The 16,450-nt window shown below is 41.2% G+C and overlaps 1 protein-coding gene across 1 annotated transcript in view; it reads right to left on the bottom strand.

Annotated features, from left to right (window-relative positions):
- Window positions 1–16,450, bottom strand: part of sema5ba (sema domain, seven thrombospondin repeats (type 1 and type 1-like), transmembrane domain (TM) and short cytoplasmic domain, (semaphorin) 5Ba) — a 108,109-nt gene that overhangs the window by 56,466 nt on the left and 35,193 nt on the right. Inside the window, exons 4-6 of the mRNA XM_062431491.1 lie at window positions 6,915–6,977; window positions 5,933–6,031; window positions 5,611–5,824 (exon numbers count right to left, since the gene is read on the bottom strand). Coding sequence (XP_062287475.1) covers window positions 5,611–5,824; window positions 5,933–6,031; window positions 6,915–6,977 — 376 coding nt within the window. The remainder of the gene's footprint in view (window positions 1–5,610; window positions 5,825–5,932; window positions 6,032–6,914; window positions 6,978–16,450) is intronic.

Raw genomic sequence — 16,450 nt, 5'->3', positions numbered from 1 at the left:
ATTTGAAGGAAGGGATGCAGGAATGTTAAAAATCTAATGTGTTGCTTTTTAGAAGCAGGATTTCTCCCAAGCCTCAGTATTATTATATGACGTGAATTATATGAAACCAATTTCCTGGCATACAGTAATAGTATCTTAGCCAAACAACACCAGCATCTTCTTATTGCCAGTTATTACTGAAGCTATTATGACTACTGTGGAGAGAGGTGGTAAGAGACTGAATATGGAGGCGAGAGAGGCAGCCATGCAGCCAGAGGAAATGCACTTTTGTCAACAGTATTAAAATGAATCTTCTGCTAGTGAGGATGTTAGTCAGAGGGTTAGAGTAGGTCAAGTCTGGCTGTTTAACATGTGAGGAGAATTTACTAACATACTTTTCATTTTCTTGCATGTATCATTAATTAATTGTCAAGTCGCAGTGTTTGAGCCAACTTCAGTCATGGGTTTGTTTTAAATACAGACATTTTAATATTCCATTAACAGTGTCGCAAAAGTAGTCATTCCAGGCATATATTTAATCAATTATTTGCAAAAATGTTTTATGAATTTGGGCCTCTGCCCCTCTAACATCATGTGCACATCCCTATACTGTATATGGATCCCATTTAGTTTTTCATTATTATAGTTTCCCTGGGCTATTGAATGGCAAGTCCAAAAGTCTGCTGTGAAAAACTACTGCTGTCTGGATTTTGTTCATTGGCAACTTTTTCCCCCAATCCACAAAATACTAACTTCATACTACACAGAAGTCATGGATGTACTGTGCTGTATATTTAAATCTGGTGTTCTGCTCATTCAGGGATAGAGAAACACTCAGGGTTAAGTAGACAGGATTAAGTATGGGAACATCAAACTGTGGTAAGAATCGATGAGATTGATGCAGCTGTACAGGCTGTTCTTAGTTGAGAAACGACTCTCAAATCCGTACATTTCTTTGATCAACGTATTCATCCGCTCCCTACTGAACGGTAAGGACAAAGCAAAACAAAAAGCTTGCATTCCACATGCTGGTTAAGATTAAGGAAAAAAAGATCCTAGTTTTGATTATTGTAAAGTCAGCGCATTTCTATCTTGTGATCGAAGTCAGAGCTGATCTTTGCAACACTTAACCAAGTTCTTTGACTTACCTAAAAATGTTAAATGATCCTTAAGTTTAGAGAGAGAAACTTCCACAGAGGAATTGGTGTTTTAAATTTGGCAGAAAAAACTCTCAAAGACTGTAAACAGCAATGAGGATTCTGCTGAGTCAACCTTACATTAAATCTGAGTAGAGCTCAAAGTACCAGCAGAGTAATAATGTAAAGTGTCAGGTGAGAATATTCAGGTGTATGAGTAATATTAGGACCGTTTCCACTGCAGGAACTTCGGGGTAATTTTACGGGGATGTGACCGTTGATGCGTGTCTCCATATCAGGAACCCCCCCTGAAGGACAATCTCCCCGACTTTTACGGGGGGGCAAAACCAGTCCCTGCCTCGGGGTATGTACTCCGTGCAGGCCCGAAAAATTCCTGGGTGGGGCTTGAGGGTGACACTGATTGGGTATATTCAAAGCGGGATGTGACGTCAACAGAAAGCGCCAAAATAAGCTCCAATTTTCTCAACAGAAGAAGAAGAGTAGTGGTAGAAGATCGAGATGGACAAGAAGACGTATGATAAGTGGACCGGTGATGGGGTGCAGACCCTGTTAGCATACTACAGCAGCAAGGAGATTCAGAGGGGTCCTCGTGGCGAAATGAAAAGATATGCTTTTGGTGCGTCGCCTTGGTGACGCCACAGTCAAAACTGTCGCACAACAATTACGCAACGTTGGAAACTGTTGCAGAATGATTACATCACCAACAGAGTCAGGTGGGTCCTATCATGGTCCTACTCTACAATGGAGACACAACGGCTGAGAGGACCGAGTGAGAGGACGTTCCTGTAAAGTTCCAGACTCCTAAATTTTACCCAGAACTTCCTTAATGGAAACAGGACTATTGGTGTTACTAGTCAGCTGGTAGCCAAGCAGCTAACGATAACAATGAGTCACGATGAAGCATAAATGGAGCAGCTGATGCCGGACAGTTAATATTACTTCAGTGCTCCATATGAACTAACACAGCGCTCCACTTTTCAGGAGCAGGTGTAGATGAAATTAAACATTTTGCAGATTCATTCAATATGAACCGCAGAAACGTCCAATATAAACTGCAGTAATAACAGTGCTGCATTTCGGTCATGCAAATCAGATGTCAGCTGTGTTTATATAAAATACCCAAACACAATTTTGACCCAAGCGGGGAGGAGAAAGTCTGAGAGAATAACAGCAATATAAAAATAAATATGTTTTTACACTTATAGTCGAGAGGGGATCGGCCGAGGCGCATGGAATTTGTTTTAGATTATATCGCAGGCGACTCTATATCTCTTCCTGTCATTCAGATGCATGACAGGATACAGTTGGTCAGCACCTGGCAGGCTACCAATCCAATAAGGGAACAGATTGATTAGATCCAGGACCCTCCACACCCTCCACCCCCCCTCCGCCTTCACTTCTCCTGAACTCCAGAGGCTTAGAGCTGGAAATGAGATTTTCATTCGCACCCCGAGTCCACTGGGAAAACAATTCCATAACCCTCACAGAATCAGCCATGAAGTGAAGCGGGCCTCTGTCTGTGATGCAATGGATATGTGTGTATGTATATGGAGTTAGAATGGAGTGCATATGTGTTTGAGTGTGTGTGTGTGTGTGTGTGTGTGTGTGTGTGTGTGTGTGTGTGTGTGTGTGTGTGTGTGTGTGTGTGTGTGTAGCCAGCTGTGATTATGCTGATGAGGCTGCTATCTATGCAGCTGCTCATCTTTTTCTTTTTCTTACCCTCCCACATATTTAGTCTTTGTGTGAGTGTGTCTCTCCTCAAACAGCTCGATACCTACTGTCTGCATGCGTACAGTATGTACGAGCGCACACTCACCTGCACACACGCAGGCACGAGTCTCTGCGTGGTGTGAAGCATGCTGTGTGTTGTAATTTCACCCTCTCCCTGTCGTGAGGAATAATTACATCGCTCACTGACTCCTCAGTCTATCTCCTCTGCTTCTCTCTCTCATCCTCATCCTATTCCCTGCCCCGCAACTCTCCCCCTCTCTCTCACGCCTGTGCACACACATGTACACACACACCTTCACACTCTCCCACTTACTATCTTTGCTTGCGTTCCTTGTTTCCCATTTTCTTCTCCCCCGTTGCTGTCTGTCTGTTTCTCTGCCTGACTCTTTTAAGTATAAAAATTCTCAATCTACAGTACTTCTAATCACAGTACAGCTGCCATAAAATATTCTAATATTGTTACATTAAAGTGTTGAAACAATGTGTTGATTTATCCATTCCTCAATTTACAGAAAACAATATCAATTGTCATGGATGGTCCTGTCAAGATAACTACTGTTGTTGGACGATATATTGTCTCAGAAATAATCGCGATAAACGATATTATTGTCATTTGAAGATCATTTTATACCACTGATATAATGATAATATAATAGCATAATAATGTGAGAGGGGGGGGATTGGAGAGTGGGTGTTACACTTGTGTAAAAACACAGACTGTCATTATGGTTGGGGACAGAGTTATTTACCTTTAATTCTCCTACAGTTTCCACTCAGGACGTACACAGTGAGGAATGGAGGACACTACTTGTTTAGTCAATGTGACATGAATAGCATCTTAGCTGCTAATGTGAAGTGTGGCAATATGTAGGGTCATGTCCATGTATCATATGATAAGTCCATATATAGACATGCTGATGTTGATAATTACGTTATTGTACGATAAGTTGATAACGTCATTATAGTGCCAGGCCTAGTGATGGATATCAAGCAGAAAATGTGAAACTATCTTTTCTCTAATCTTTATCACTTCAAATGTAATATATTTAGGGTATCAGAATAGCTTTAGGTTCTCCATCTGTACCTGCTACTCACCCTCCTACACACACACAGACACACACATCTACACAAGTAACTGGAGGTACTTTGTCAGTTCTGGTATGTTTTACAGTTATAAATCCTCATTGACTCACACTGAACCAGAATCTGAGAGTGGACAGTTTTAAACTGTTGAATGTTTTATCAGCTTCTGCAGAGTGTAATCTTTAGCTGCTCACCATCAACAGAATTTCAAGCTCTGGGATTGAATATTTCTTACTGAAATGCTTCCTGGGAGTGATAGTTGACTCATGTTTTTATATCCACAGGCGTATACCTTTGATTTTTTCTTATCTAAAATCCAGATATCTTCTAATGCAGTTGCTCATCTTTTGTACTGATAATTGAAGTGATACATTTCAGTCAACTGATGTTGTCTATGACATAGAATTAATTTGACCTTTGCTTCCAGATGCATGGATGCTTAAAATAACTCCTCCCACTTCATTATATGCCCATCAATCCAGTTATATGAGCGTTTCTGCATATCAAAGGCATTAGATAACAGCCTCTGCCAGTGCAAGGTCCATCTAACATTTCTGCTGGAGTCAGGATCTGTGTAAAATGGATTTCAGCTCCGGCGTGTTCAGAGGAATAGTCTCAGCGTCAGCAGCAGGGAGATTATTGACACCTACACCAGCGGGATTGACAGCATTTCATGTTCTATGCCATTCCATAAATCCCATCAATTCCCTGTGCCTAACCTGCACTGTGTGTTCTGCGCACAACTTCAAATGCAAACAGTCTTTGTAATCCTTTCAAAAACACCCCTGTCGGACTGATGTATCTTGGCTCTAACAAAAGAGCCGATTGTGTTGGAAGCGAAAAGTGCAGACTTGGCCCCTTTTACCGTTCCAGACGGGGCGAGGAGAATGTTGGAAGTAAAAGGAGGAATTTCCACTGATTGTTTGACATAATTTAACCTTGTGTGGATTATTTGAAAAAGTCAACGATAGTTTGGAGGCGATCAGATTTTTGATGCTATAAGATTAGATTTCTCACGCCTGATACAGTGACCCTGGAAAATATTAAACAGAGCTGGGACTCAAACTCATGCACTCCTCCATATATTAGTTTTTAACATAAGTCACATGTATCTGTAAGGTTAATTAAATAATGAATATGATACACATAAAGATCTCTAATTAACTTATAGAACATCATATGTGGTAGTAGAACATCATATGTGGTAGTAGAACATCATATGTGGTAGAACATCATATGTGGTAGTAGAACATCATATGTGGTAGAACATCATATGTGGTAGTAGAACATCATATGTGGTAGAACATCATATGTGGTAGTAGAACATCATATGTGGTAGTAGACCATCATATGTGGTAGAACATCATATGTGGTAGTAGAACATATGTGGTAGTAGACCATCATATGTGGTAGTAGAACATCATGTGTAGTAGTAGAACATCATATGTGGTAGTAGACCATCATATGTGGTAGAACATCATATGTGGTAGTAGACCAACATATGTGCTAGTAGAACATCATATGTGGTAGTAGAACATCATATGTGGTAGTAGACCATCATATGTGGTAGTAGAACATCATGTGTAGTAGTAGAACATCATATGTGGTAGTAGAACATTAGTAGAACATCATATGTGTAGTTCTGGCTGTGCTACTTTACCATTGAGCCATTTGGAGTTGTATTGTGCGGTCCGGAGAGGTGGCATGCCCCCAAGGCTGCGGTATATGACGGGGTCGCGGCCGGAGAAGTCGATGACGGTGGCGGCGTACAGCTCCCCGCTCTCCGTCACCACGGCTGTGGAGTTGTGACGCGGGTCGTACGGGCAGCGCGCCACGCCGTTCACCCGTTCCAACACGCTACTCATGTTGCCCACCTGGAGCGGACGGATGGAAGAAAAGGAGAGTGGCAGGTGAAATGTTTTCACAGGATTACTACAAAATCACACACTCGAGCACACACACACACACAAGCTTATCCGTACCTCTCGCGTAATACACAGCGGCTGGAAAGCATTGGTTCCGCAGGTCATGACCTCAGTCTTGTTGACCAGCAGGACTCTGATGTAGTTCTGACATTCAATCTGTAGAGGAATAGACCAATGAGTAAAGAAGAAATCTCTCAAAAAAAAATTAAAAAAGTTAGAGCAGAGCAGAGAGAAGCTGAGGTAGTGAGCTAAACACTCTTTGATGTATTGTTGAGAAGAACAACGGGCACAATGAGTCCTCTGGTATCAAACTGGCATGTGACCAAAAGCTTCGCAATACACTGTCTCCGGCTTTCGCTCTCGTAGGCCCCATTGTTGGAAAATATGAATACTCGTTTGCAACTGAATGGAAACCTATTTGTGAAATTGACGGAGGCTCAACAATGAGTCAGGTGTGTGCTTCAGTTAAAAAAAGAGTCAAATCTGTTTTAACAAAGGCGTGAAATAGATTTATTGGTAATGAAACAATTTATGTAAGTATAATTTTGGTTAAATAGCTCTGCTTTGTGTTGCGGCAAAGAACTGAGGTAATTGCGGTGATGCAGGTTTTCAAAGAGGATTGATTGTCTGTTTTGTGGATTTGGTATCACCCTTCACACTATAGGCTCCACGTGGGAGATTAAAATGATGTGGCAATCGGTTTTCACAAGGTAATCGACATAAGACAGCTGATCGTGGTATTGGTTATCAGACATATTTGAAAGGAAGTCATTTTCAGTGTCTCACTATCTAGCCTGAGGCAGTCTTGTGTGCATTTTACTTCTCTTTGCGCTCTCTCCACTGCAAAAAAAACAACTCTTGATTTTAAAGGTTTGATATAGCTGTTTTTGTACAAACAACTTCAATGAGGCTCATGAGGACTTTACCCCAACAGCCAAAAGATATCAAGGTGGATTCTGTAAGTCAGGCAGTGCTGACATGAAGTGTTGTAATTGTATTTGTGAGGGGGGGGGGGGGGGGGGGGGGGGGTCAACGTTACCTCTGTTTTGCCTTTGCTCTGACAGGACCTCCTGGTTTCCTCGTCCGGTGCCCATTCTGTCGCCTAGGAGACAAAAAACAAGAAAAAAAAGCCAGGGGATGACAAAAAGGCCGAAAAAGCAGTCAGCTGAGTCATTCACACACTAAAAAACAGTTACGCAACAGCTGACTGTCGCTAATACTGTAGGCACGCACAAAAAGATGCATGAAAAGACTTTAACCTCATTGCTGTTTGTTTATTGTGTAAACATGGCGACCGGCTTGCCAGCCGAGGGCTTATTCGAGGGTAGCGGGCGAGGTACCCGACAACGCAGTTGAAGGGCTGGGGGGACGGCATTAGCATGTAAATGGCTTTCTCTCCATCTTCTTCTCCTTTCTTCCCCTCTCTATCTCTCTCTCTCTCTCTTGAAAAAGTTTGCAAGCACTTGCCTCCGCTTCGCTGCCCCCCTTTTTCCACTCCTACCGGCCAATTATATTCCTGATGATGGTTGTGTCTCGCACTTTTGTGGACGCAGGCGGCAGCGATGCACGACTGCGCTAATGCATGTGCATACACACACATGCGCATACGGCTTTGGCCACCAGAGCCGCACTGGCTGTGGTTCAGAGGCTTGAGAGATGTCCCCTTTTTTTTGGCATGAACTGTGTATGTGCAAGGTGCCAGAGGACCCCCTGTTATGTGTCATTGGCCTCATTTTACTCACCCATCTCCTCCTCTTTTTCTCTGATCTCACTGCCCAAATAGTAAGATTGTCTAAATATCTAATACTTTTTAAAAAATTCCATAACATCAATTTATCAGATTCCCATCCCTCTCTCATCTTTAATTGTCTTTATTTCTTTCTCTCCTCTCCCAAAGGGATCGTTCTCATTGGAAGCAGATATTTATCTACATCTTATGTATGTATTGCTTTCCCAGGACAGTCGGCCAGTGGGACAAAGTTGTAGCCCGACATTCAGCGGAGCTCGCCAACTGAGGCCGACCAAGAGTCAACACTAAAGTGGGTCAAACATTCCAGGAGCCAAGTAGACGACTCAAACAAACAGCAAACTCCAGGCGAGAAAATAGAGACAAAAAACACAGGCTGAATCAGTATGCAACCCATCTTACACACCTATTATGCAGAGCAGTCCTGGACAATTTCATTTTTTATTTTTTTTTGTGGGGGGAGGTGAATTTGTCCTTAGGTGAAATTACTTGTGCTTTTTTGAATCCTCATTTTAATTTAATTAAAGCACAGCGGAAGGGACTAAAAAACTATATAGCCCCGAGACTCAGTGAGGGATTCTGCTGGGAAAATATAGTTTTGGAGTTAATCACTTTTTTTTTTAAAGGTCCTCGTTGGAGAGAAAATAGCTCTTTAGGAATTTAAATGGAAATAAAACATTATAAGCGCATTTAATTAGAACTTAAGAGAACTGTCAAAACATTTCTGGGGATTTTTTCCCCCCGTTGTTTTTTTTTTTTAGCTGAGCGCTTCTCTCTATTTAAAGCCTATGAATAGAACTCTCTTATTTCACATGTTATGGATGATATCAGTGCTAGCAGGAGAGGGGGTTCATGATTTTAGATGATTATCCACTGCATAAATTCTCACTAATGAGTGAAAACAGCAGACTGAACAGTGCTGTCCACGGCCTAATGAGCCAGTCAAACATCTGCATATTGTCCTGCATATTGTACTTTTATTGCTTTTATATGCAGTTTATACTCGAGAACATTCATGACTGTGATTGTGATTAATTATACTGCCACAAGTGTGTGTAGCGCCAAAATGCAACAGGGAAAATCATTCTTTCACATTTCTCAATTGTTTTAGATGCAACGTCAAGCTCCACTAATCAATATAATATTAAATATGAGTAATTGTTATATTAGCAGTATGTTATATAAAAAGTTCTGCTTTTATCCCTTTTTTAGCTCATTGTTTTGGTTTTACAGCACATTAACTATGTTGTTTCCAGCTATAGCAGCTGTTTGCAACAAAGAAGCTCTGATTAGCTCACTGTGCTCTGTCCACCCAACACCATACTGTACGTACACAAAGTTAACTGGTGAAGACAGCGGCTGAAGAAGCATACTTTTCTTAGGAGTAGGTGAAGAACAAATTAGAGCTAAAAGGAGGGTGACTATTGAACTTACATTCATCAAGTGGTCGCAAACACAACAACAAGACAACTACTATACTACCAACAGATAAGATTAAACAACTTTACAGTGTGATAATATGTCAAGACTGTGTGTCAGTGTGTTAGTTTTAAAGTTTTTGTACAGTTTTGGCAGGTCAGTAGTGTGTCAACTGGAATTCTGCTTCAAAGTCTCATCCGCTAGATGGCAGTAATGTACCTAACTACCTAAATGCCAACTGTCAATCAGAACAGAGATGAAGCAGAGGCAGCAGAAGAAGGAAAAGAGAAGAAGAAGAATCATAAAATCGTAAACCACCAATAAAAAAACAACATGGGACAACTGGACAACAAAGTCACCAGGGTCAGCTGCCTACACCAACGATAGATGATGCCAAAGCTGCAACTACAGGTTCCTGGATGTACAACAGCCTTTAACTGAAAGAGAATGCGATTTTCCAAGGGTGGTGACACTAGAAAATAGGACAGTGTGGTAAAGTGGTGCGGCATGTCGACATGCATCTGGCTGCCACTGGTGTGGGGTCATACTTAGAAAATAATGGAGGTGACTGATTTGCTGTGCATTTACAGCGCCTGTTTAGGCTTTCAGTGGCCAAAATATTAGATAAACCTGCATTACTTGGTTTGTTTGCTCACTACAGTGCAACGAGCTGTAAACACAAAAATGACAAATTATCATCATATTAGCAAAATATTGTCCGTCCAGCAGAATGGGATTGACATTTAGCATCTATTTAGAGTCATATTTCTAGATACTCTAAGTCAGATATTCACCATTTGATTTCTTATGGTCTCCATAAACTTCTGGAGTGAATATCTGGTTCTTCAGATGCTGAAATTGAACCAAAACAATAAAGTAAAACTACAAGTTAAAAAACTATAATCCATAAATTTGTTTAAGTGTTTCATAGATCTGAGGAGAACTGCAGAATTGCTGATCATTTTCTGTGAGTTTGTCATTACGAGTAACCCCTGGTGATTTGATCCACTGTTAATATAAAAATAAGGATTATGGAAGTTTCAATCAAGCTAAACTAAACTAAATACAAAGAACAGATAGAACTGCTTTACTCTATTGCAGCCGTAACCACAGGCTAAAGAGGAAGAATGAAACAAATTAATTTGCGGAATAAAACTATGTTTAGCCCCTGCAGCTGGTAGAGTACCGGTAAGTGGGCTCTGGCCTATATTGATTGAGTTACAGCTCATCTCCCTGCGTCCCACAGCAGCTCCCTTCAATTAACCTGCTTCAGATTGTGCTGGAGAGAGAGTGGCTGCGGCAGGGGACAGCTATAGAAAGTAAACTGTGATTAAAATAAAACTGTGATTAAAATAAAACTGCGGCTCCAGACGGTGAGCGTGAAGTAAACCAAGCAGTAAAAAAAAAGAAAAAAAAAAGACAACAAGCGTAGTTGAAGTGCTCTACAGGAGCTGGAACGTCGAGTTCTGCCAAACAATGCAGACAGTCAACGACGTCCTCGAATCCACTTCCCATGAGTACAGTGAACAGCGTGGCACCTGCCAATCGGAGAGCAGCCCCGCCCCCTCCGCAGCAGTCCATCACTCTGCCTGTGGAAATGAAAACACTGCTCCTCCACAGCCCCTGCCTGTCAGCCCCCTGACAGCCTGAGGACTGATGGGATGACGTCATTGTAAACACACACAGACGCACGCATGCACACACACACCCACACACACACTCACTCACACACACACACACAGGGTGATGGATGCCTTTGCGATGAATCATGGCTTGCTTGGGGCATTACCATCTTTTCGGCAGGGTCCCGTCTCCAAGGATCCCCGTCGGCTTAACCCGCTGACCTTCACCAGAATCCGCCACCCTCCCCTCCCCCCCACACCTCCCCCTCTCCCTCTCTATCCATCTCATCTTCTTCACACCACTTTTGGAACAAAGCCACACAAGCTCACACACGGAGCCTGTGAGAATACCAATTCCGCCTCGACATCCTCTCCCTCACATACCTTCCCTCTGTGCAGAAACCCTGAATGGCCTGACTGCAATCAACAGAGTGAATAAAGAGCTGTATAATGCGTGGGCAGGATGCAATGCCAACAAATGTCCTTGTTAACAAACAAAAAAAAATCCAACAATTCAAGAAAGCTGAGAGGTAAAGAAGGGAATTGATTTTCTCTCACATTCTATGCTGATAATGACGCTCTCTCTTTTGCTGTATATTGTGTTTTTTAAAAGCAGGAGAACAAGCTCAAATGTTATTGCTCACTTCACACACTTTACCTCTGTTAAACAGGCTCACTACAGATTTACTGACATACAGTAAACTTACACCTACCTATCTACACCTCACATACAGCGAGCGAACAGGTGGAGCGTGAAACATTGTCCAGATAAACTACGAGCAATGTTGCAGCGCTCCTTCTGCAACTATGTAAGTATTTAAGATTGATTCATAACATACTTTTCTTAACTTTTAATTGTTTTATCAGTTAGAATGATTTATGTTTGTGATTTGTACACTGTGATGTTTTATATAGGCTTAAGTTCTGGGTAAAATTTAGGGGGTGGGAACTTTACATGAACGTCCTCACTTGGTCCTCTCAGCCGTTGTGTCTCCATTGCAGAATAGGACCTTGATAGGACCCACCTGACTCTGGAGGTTATGTAATCATTCTGCAACAATTTCGATCGTTGCGTAATCCCTTGTTCTGGCGCTCTCTGTTGACGTCACATCCCGCTTTGAATATATCCAATCAGCACTGATATAACCTCAAGCCCCATCTAGGAATATTTCGGGGCTGCACAGAGTACATACATCCTGTCCTTCAGGGGCGGTTCCTGCTATGAAAATGCGCCAACGTCCACAGCTCCGTAAAATGACCCTGAAGTTCCTGCAGTGGAAACGACTCTTTAGTAAAAATAGATCCGGAGCGAGGGGTTTTTTCAAACAAGCGTCACATCAGATTGGAACAGCTGAAATGAGGAAAAACTGAAACAATCTGATGTTTTCTCATTCGTATCATGACCAGTTAAGAATAGGTGTAATGGATAAGATGGAAATCTGCAAAGCATGACGAAATTAAATCAAATTACATATTATTAGTATAACATCAAATTAAATATGACTCACATTGTCATTTCTATTCTGTCACCTGTGGTTAAGGTCTGGATTTAGACACAAAACCCACTTGGTAAATGTAAGAGAAAAACCAGCTTTGACTGTTTATACAAAAGGAAACAGGAAATTAACATCAGTATATTGTGTTTAAGTCACAAACTTCACCCTATGAAATATCTGGCTCTGCTGATGGAGAAGATCCCCTGCCAGCTGCTGTGCAAATGCATCAGCCAGATGTATAAGTGGAGTATCTGAATTGCAGTTCAATTGCAGTTTTAATCTGGCTCTGTTATCTTTACATGTTGGCTCTATTCCTGCCAAAACAGCTTGTTTCTATGACGCCTGAAATTCACTTTTAGCAATATAAGTTTATTCGTTTATGTCACTTTTCTTTCAAAGTCGATAAAAGCAGACATACACATGTTTTTCTAGAGCCACTGCTGACAGTAATTAATAAAACGTATGTAATTTGTACACATTCATAAAATGCCAATTAAAGGCACATTTATAATATTAATATTGCCTAATTAAAGTACTTTTGTGTGATGAATTTGATTATTATTTGAATTCCCATGAGAGACATTATTTCATTTCCCCTTTTGTTTTGAAATGAATGCTACGAACTAATCATCGATTACACTTCTGGTGTTCAATAGTGATGATGAGATATCACTGCTGACGGTGGTGACATCATGTTGTCGCATATAATGAGCCTCACAGATGAAACACCAACAGAGACATCTCACTTCTTCTTCTCTGTTTGTTTATTTGACAGGTCTAAAGACTTGTGGAGCAGGCGGTATATTGATATACAAACATGATTTATGGTTGACTGTTGGAGTGGAAACAAGGCAACAAAGTACTTGCACAAGGTTCCACAATGACTGAGATTTATGAAACCAAACAAATATTAATATCACATTTAGAGATTTTATAGACACAGAATAGGGATAAATATGAAAGAGAAAATGAGGGGGGAAAAGCACTTTAAATTTAATTTAAATCACCGTCCTTGATGCAGAAAAATTCTAGACAATTATAAAATCATCTGCCTCTGCGAGACACTGACTTACAGCCCCATTTTTCATGCTCAGAATCAGCCGCGGGCCACACAGCCTGTTTATTATTTGCGCCTGTAGCCTCAGACACACGTTAGAGTTAATTTCCATCTATTAACAAGGCCAACAACTATGTGCTCCTCCCTGCCATCAATTCCCCTCCTCCTCCTCCTCCTCTTCCAAACCTGAGCCTGACACCCTATTTCTCCCAATTTTGCCACTCCTTAGACACAATAAGAATATTTTGCCCTGGGCATGCTAAAGGGGGGGGAAGAGAGAGGGTGAGAAAGAGGGGGTGGGGCTGGGGGGGTGTAAAGGGAAAAAAACATGAATTTTTTATAGGCAAATACAATTGTAGAAAACAAAATTAGTAGCAGAAACGCAGGAAAAATGAATTCTATTTTTATGACAGAAAGAAAAACCCAGAGATTGAGTAATGGAGAGCTAGAAAACCCTAATGAAGTAATGAGAGTTTGCGAGCCGCGGCGGCAAATGTGGTCCCTCCTTTCTGAAATATGGCAGTGTGTTGATAAGGGCTGCCTCTCACTGACACACAGCTAACATTATGTGTGACAACTAATTATAACTCATGAATATTGTAAATAAGTGGGGGGGGGGGGGGGGGGGGGTTTGGGGGGGGGGGGGGGAGTAATGGCTGTTTGAATGCGAACTATCTGACACTTGTTCAAGTCGAGATAGATTTGTATTCAGGTGGTTTGGACCTAAACGGGTACGACTTCACTAGAATAATTAAAGATATTACAGATAATAAACTATTTCTTTACATACAAATCCAAATAACATGCCTGTATTATGTAAAAAGCCATTTCTAAATAAGCAAAGCTTACATAATTGTTTCAACACAGTAGAACTACTCATTCTGCCTTAAATGCTCTGAGCATGACAGAGTATTAGTCTTACAGCTCTGTAATTGATAGTGACTTAAGAGGAACATTTATTCACCCAATGTGCTTGGGGCCTTGACAAAAAAAATAAAATAAAATAAAATAAAAAAAAAGGTTAATTTATCCTCAGAATAAGCAGGTCAATCAGGAAATTGGAGGATATTTGTGTAGGAGTGTAAAAATAAGTCTCATAAACTGCCTCTGTATGTTTTTTTCTTCTTCATTCATCCTGATGTGCTTGACTGCAGGCTTTTTCCTCTAAATGTAACCTTAACCGCTGAGACAGGAGAGGAGAAAAAAAAGAAGAAGTGCATATTCATTCACTTTAAAGAGAGAGAGATCTATCTACAGTACATGTCCTCTTCAAGGTGTCCTCATTTCAAAGCAGCCTACACGTCTCCCCTCAACATGATCCCTCCTCCACTTTGTTCTGTTCGATTACGTCATCTGCTGTACCAGGTGAGAACACGCACGCACGCACACGCACGCAAGCACACACACACACACACACACACACACACAGGTCTTATTGGCAGAAATTACTGCCCATGTGTTGCAGAGCACAAACACTCAGCCAACACCACAGTGACACAGGACTGAACCCCACCAGCAGTGTTCACAGCTTCACACCTATAACCAACACAATATTTAGATGACATCATTCAGTAAACCCCAGTTTTTGTTCAGTTTTAATCATTTGTTTAATCGTTTTCTAAAGTTACTCAAATGATTACATTGTGTCATGTGGCTCCATGTTCAAATCCACCACCATCTTTACTTTCTGTCGCACCTGAAGAGAATCACGCTGCATTCTGCCTTCTGCTGAACAAAGTTGGCACTGGACATTCATCACAAATACTAAATCCCACAATGTGATTCAGGCTGTCTAGGCATTGTGCCCTGTTGCTAAATCAGTGAATCCTATGGAGGGCTGGGATTCTGAGGCTGTAATAATGAAATGTAATGAAACTACATGCTCTGCAGTTGAAGCTATTGGCTGACACAGGAAACAAAGCGGATTGCAACTGGATGTGTAGCTATTGGAGCTGACACATGGCTGTATAAATCATCGGTGCAGAAAGCACTGAAGATCTGGGTGGTGGGGGATTCATGCACTAACACTAACCGCATGACTATGAAAGCACCTCACATTTTAAACAGTTAGCTAAATGAACAACAGGCGATCAAAATACCAACATTTAGTTACATGCCAAGCCACGTTAATAATGTCCTGAACATCTTGTTGTGACAGTGTGTGAGCCGCCTTAACTCAACTACCTGACATCTGAGCATCAATAACAAGCTATGGTCAGCAGTGCTCGTGTGTGTGTTAGGGCTGGGTATCATTTAAAAAATTACGATATCAGTACCAATCCAAGTATCCTTAAAGTGATACCAATACCAACTGAGTACTTCATTAGATACACATTGTTGCAGGTATCGTTTGACGGGAGACGTTTGATACTACTTAAATTAGGGGTGTCAAACTCATTTTAGTTGAAGGGCCACATATAGCCCAATTCTATCTCAAGTGGGCTGGACCAGTAAAACCATTGTACAATAACAAACAAATACATACAATGTATATATTATAACTTTACTATAGTAAACCATTTATTTACAAAACAGATGCTTGAGATGTCTTAAGAAAAATAAGTGCAATTTCAACAATATTAGGAGATTATTTTGCACAGAAGCTGCTGATTGACAACATTTTGTACAATGCTCAATATATGAATAATTTAAATATTACAACAATATGCATTTGTATATTGTTTTTTCAGAGAATTATATTCTGGTCACGGTAGAATAAACCCCTGAAGCAGCAGAACAATTTGAATGACTTCTCATACTTTCAATGGATTTTCATACTTTGCCCACTTTATCCACTGGGCCAGACTGGAAACCCTGGCAAGCCAGTTCTGGCCCATGGGCCATATGTTTGACATCTCTGCCTTAAAGGTATCGAGTACCGATACCCAGCCCTAATGTGTGTACATGCTGTGTGAGAATCTGCCTGGGTGTAAGGTAACAGTAAAAATGTGGAATGCAGTTTCATTGATTTGGGCATTCTCTCAATAAACAAGGATTTGATAGTGAAGCACTGACACAGCGCTCTAAAGAGTGGATAGACTGATTCATTGATTTTCAACATGGTAAAAGTGAGGGGGCAGGGGGTCTAAACTAATCATTTTAAAAATTGGGTGATACTTGTCCCACCCTCATATAATGACACCCATGGTCTAAATGCTCCCTGGCCAACAGAGACAGAGTGTGAAGGTCTGTGGTCAGGGCTGCAATACCCTTCAACAAGTTAGAGTTAGAGGA

The sequence above is a fragment of the Scomber scombrus genome, chromosome 13 (genome assembly GCF_963691925.1).
Source record: "Scomber scombrus chromosome 13, fScoSco1.1, whole genome shotgun sequence".
Taxonomy (NCBI): domain Eukaryota; kingdom Metazoa; phylum Chordata; class Actinopteri; order Scombriformes; family Scombridae; genus Scomber; species Scomber scombrus.
Note: the sequence above shows the minus strand (reverse complement) of the source record. Positions and strands in the feature narration are given on the sequence as shown.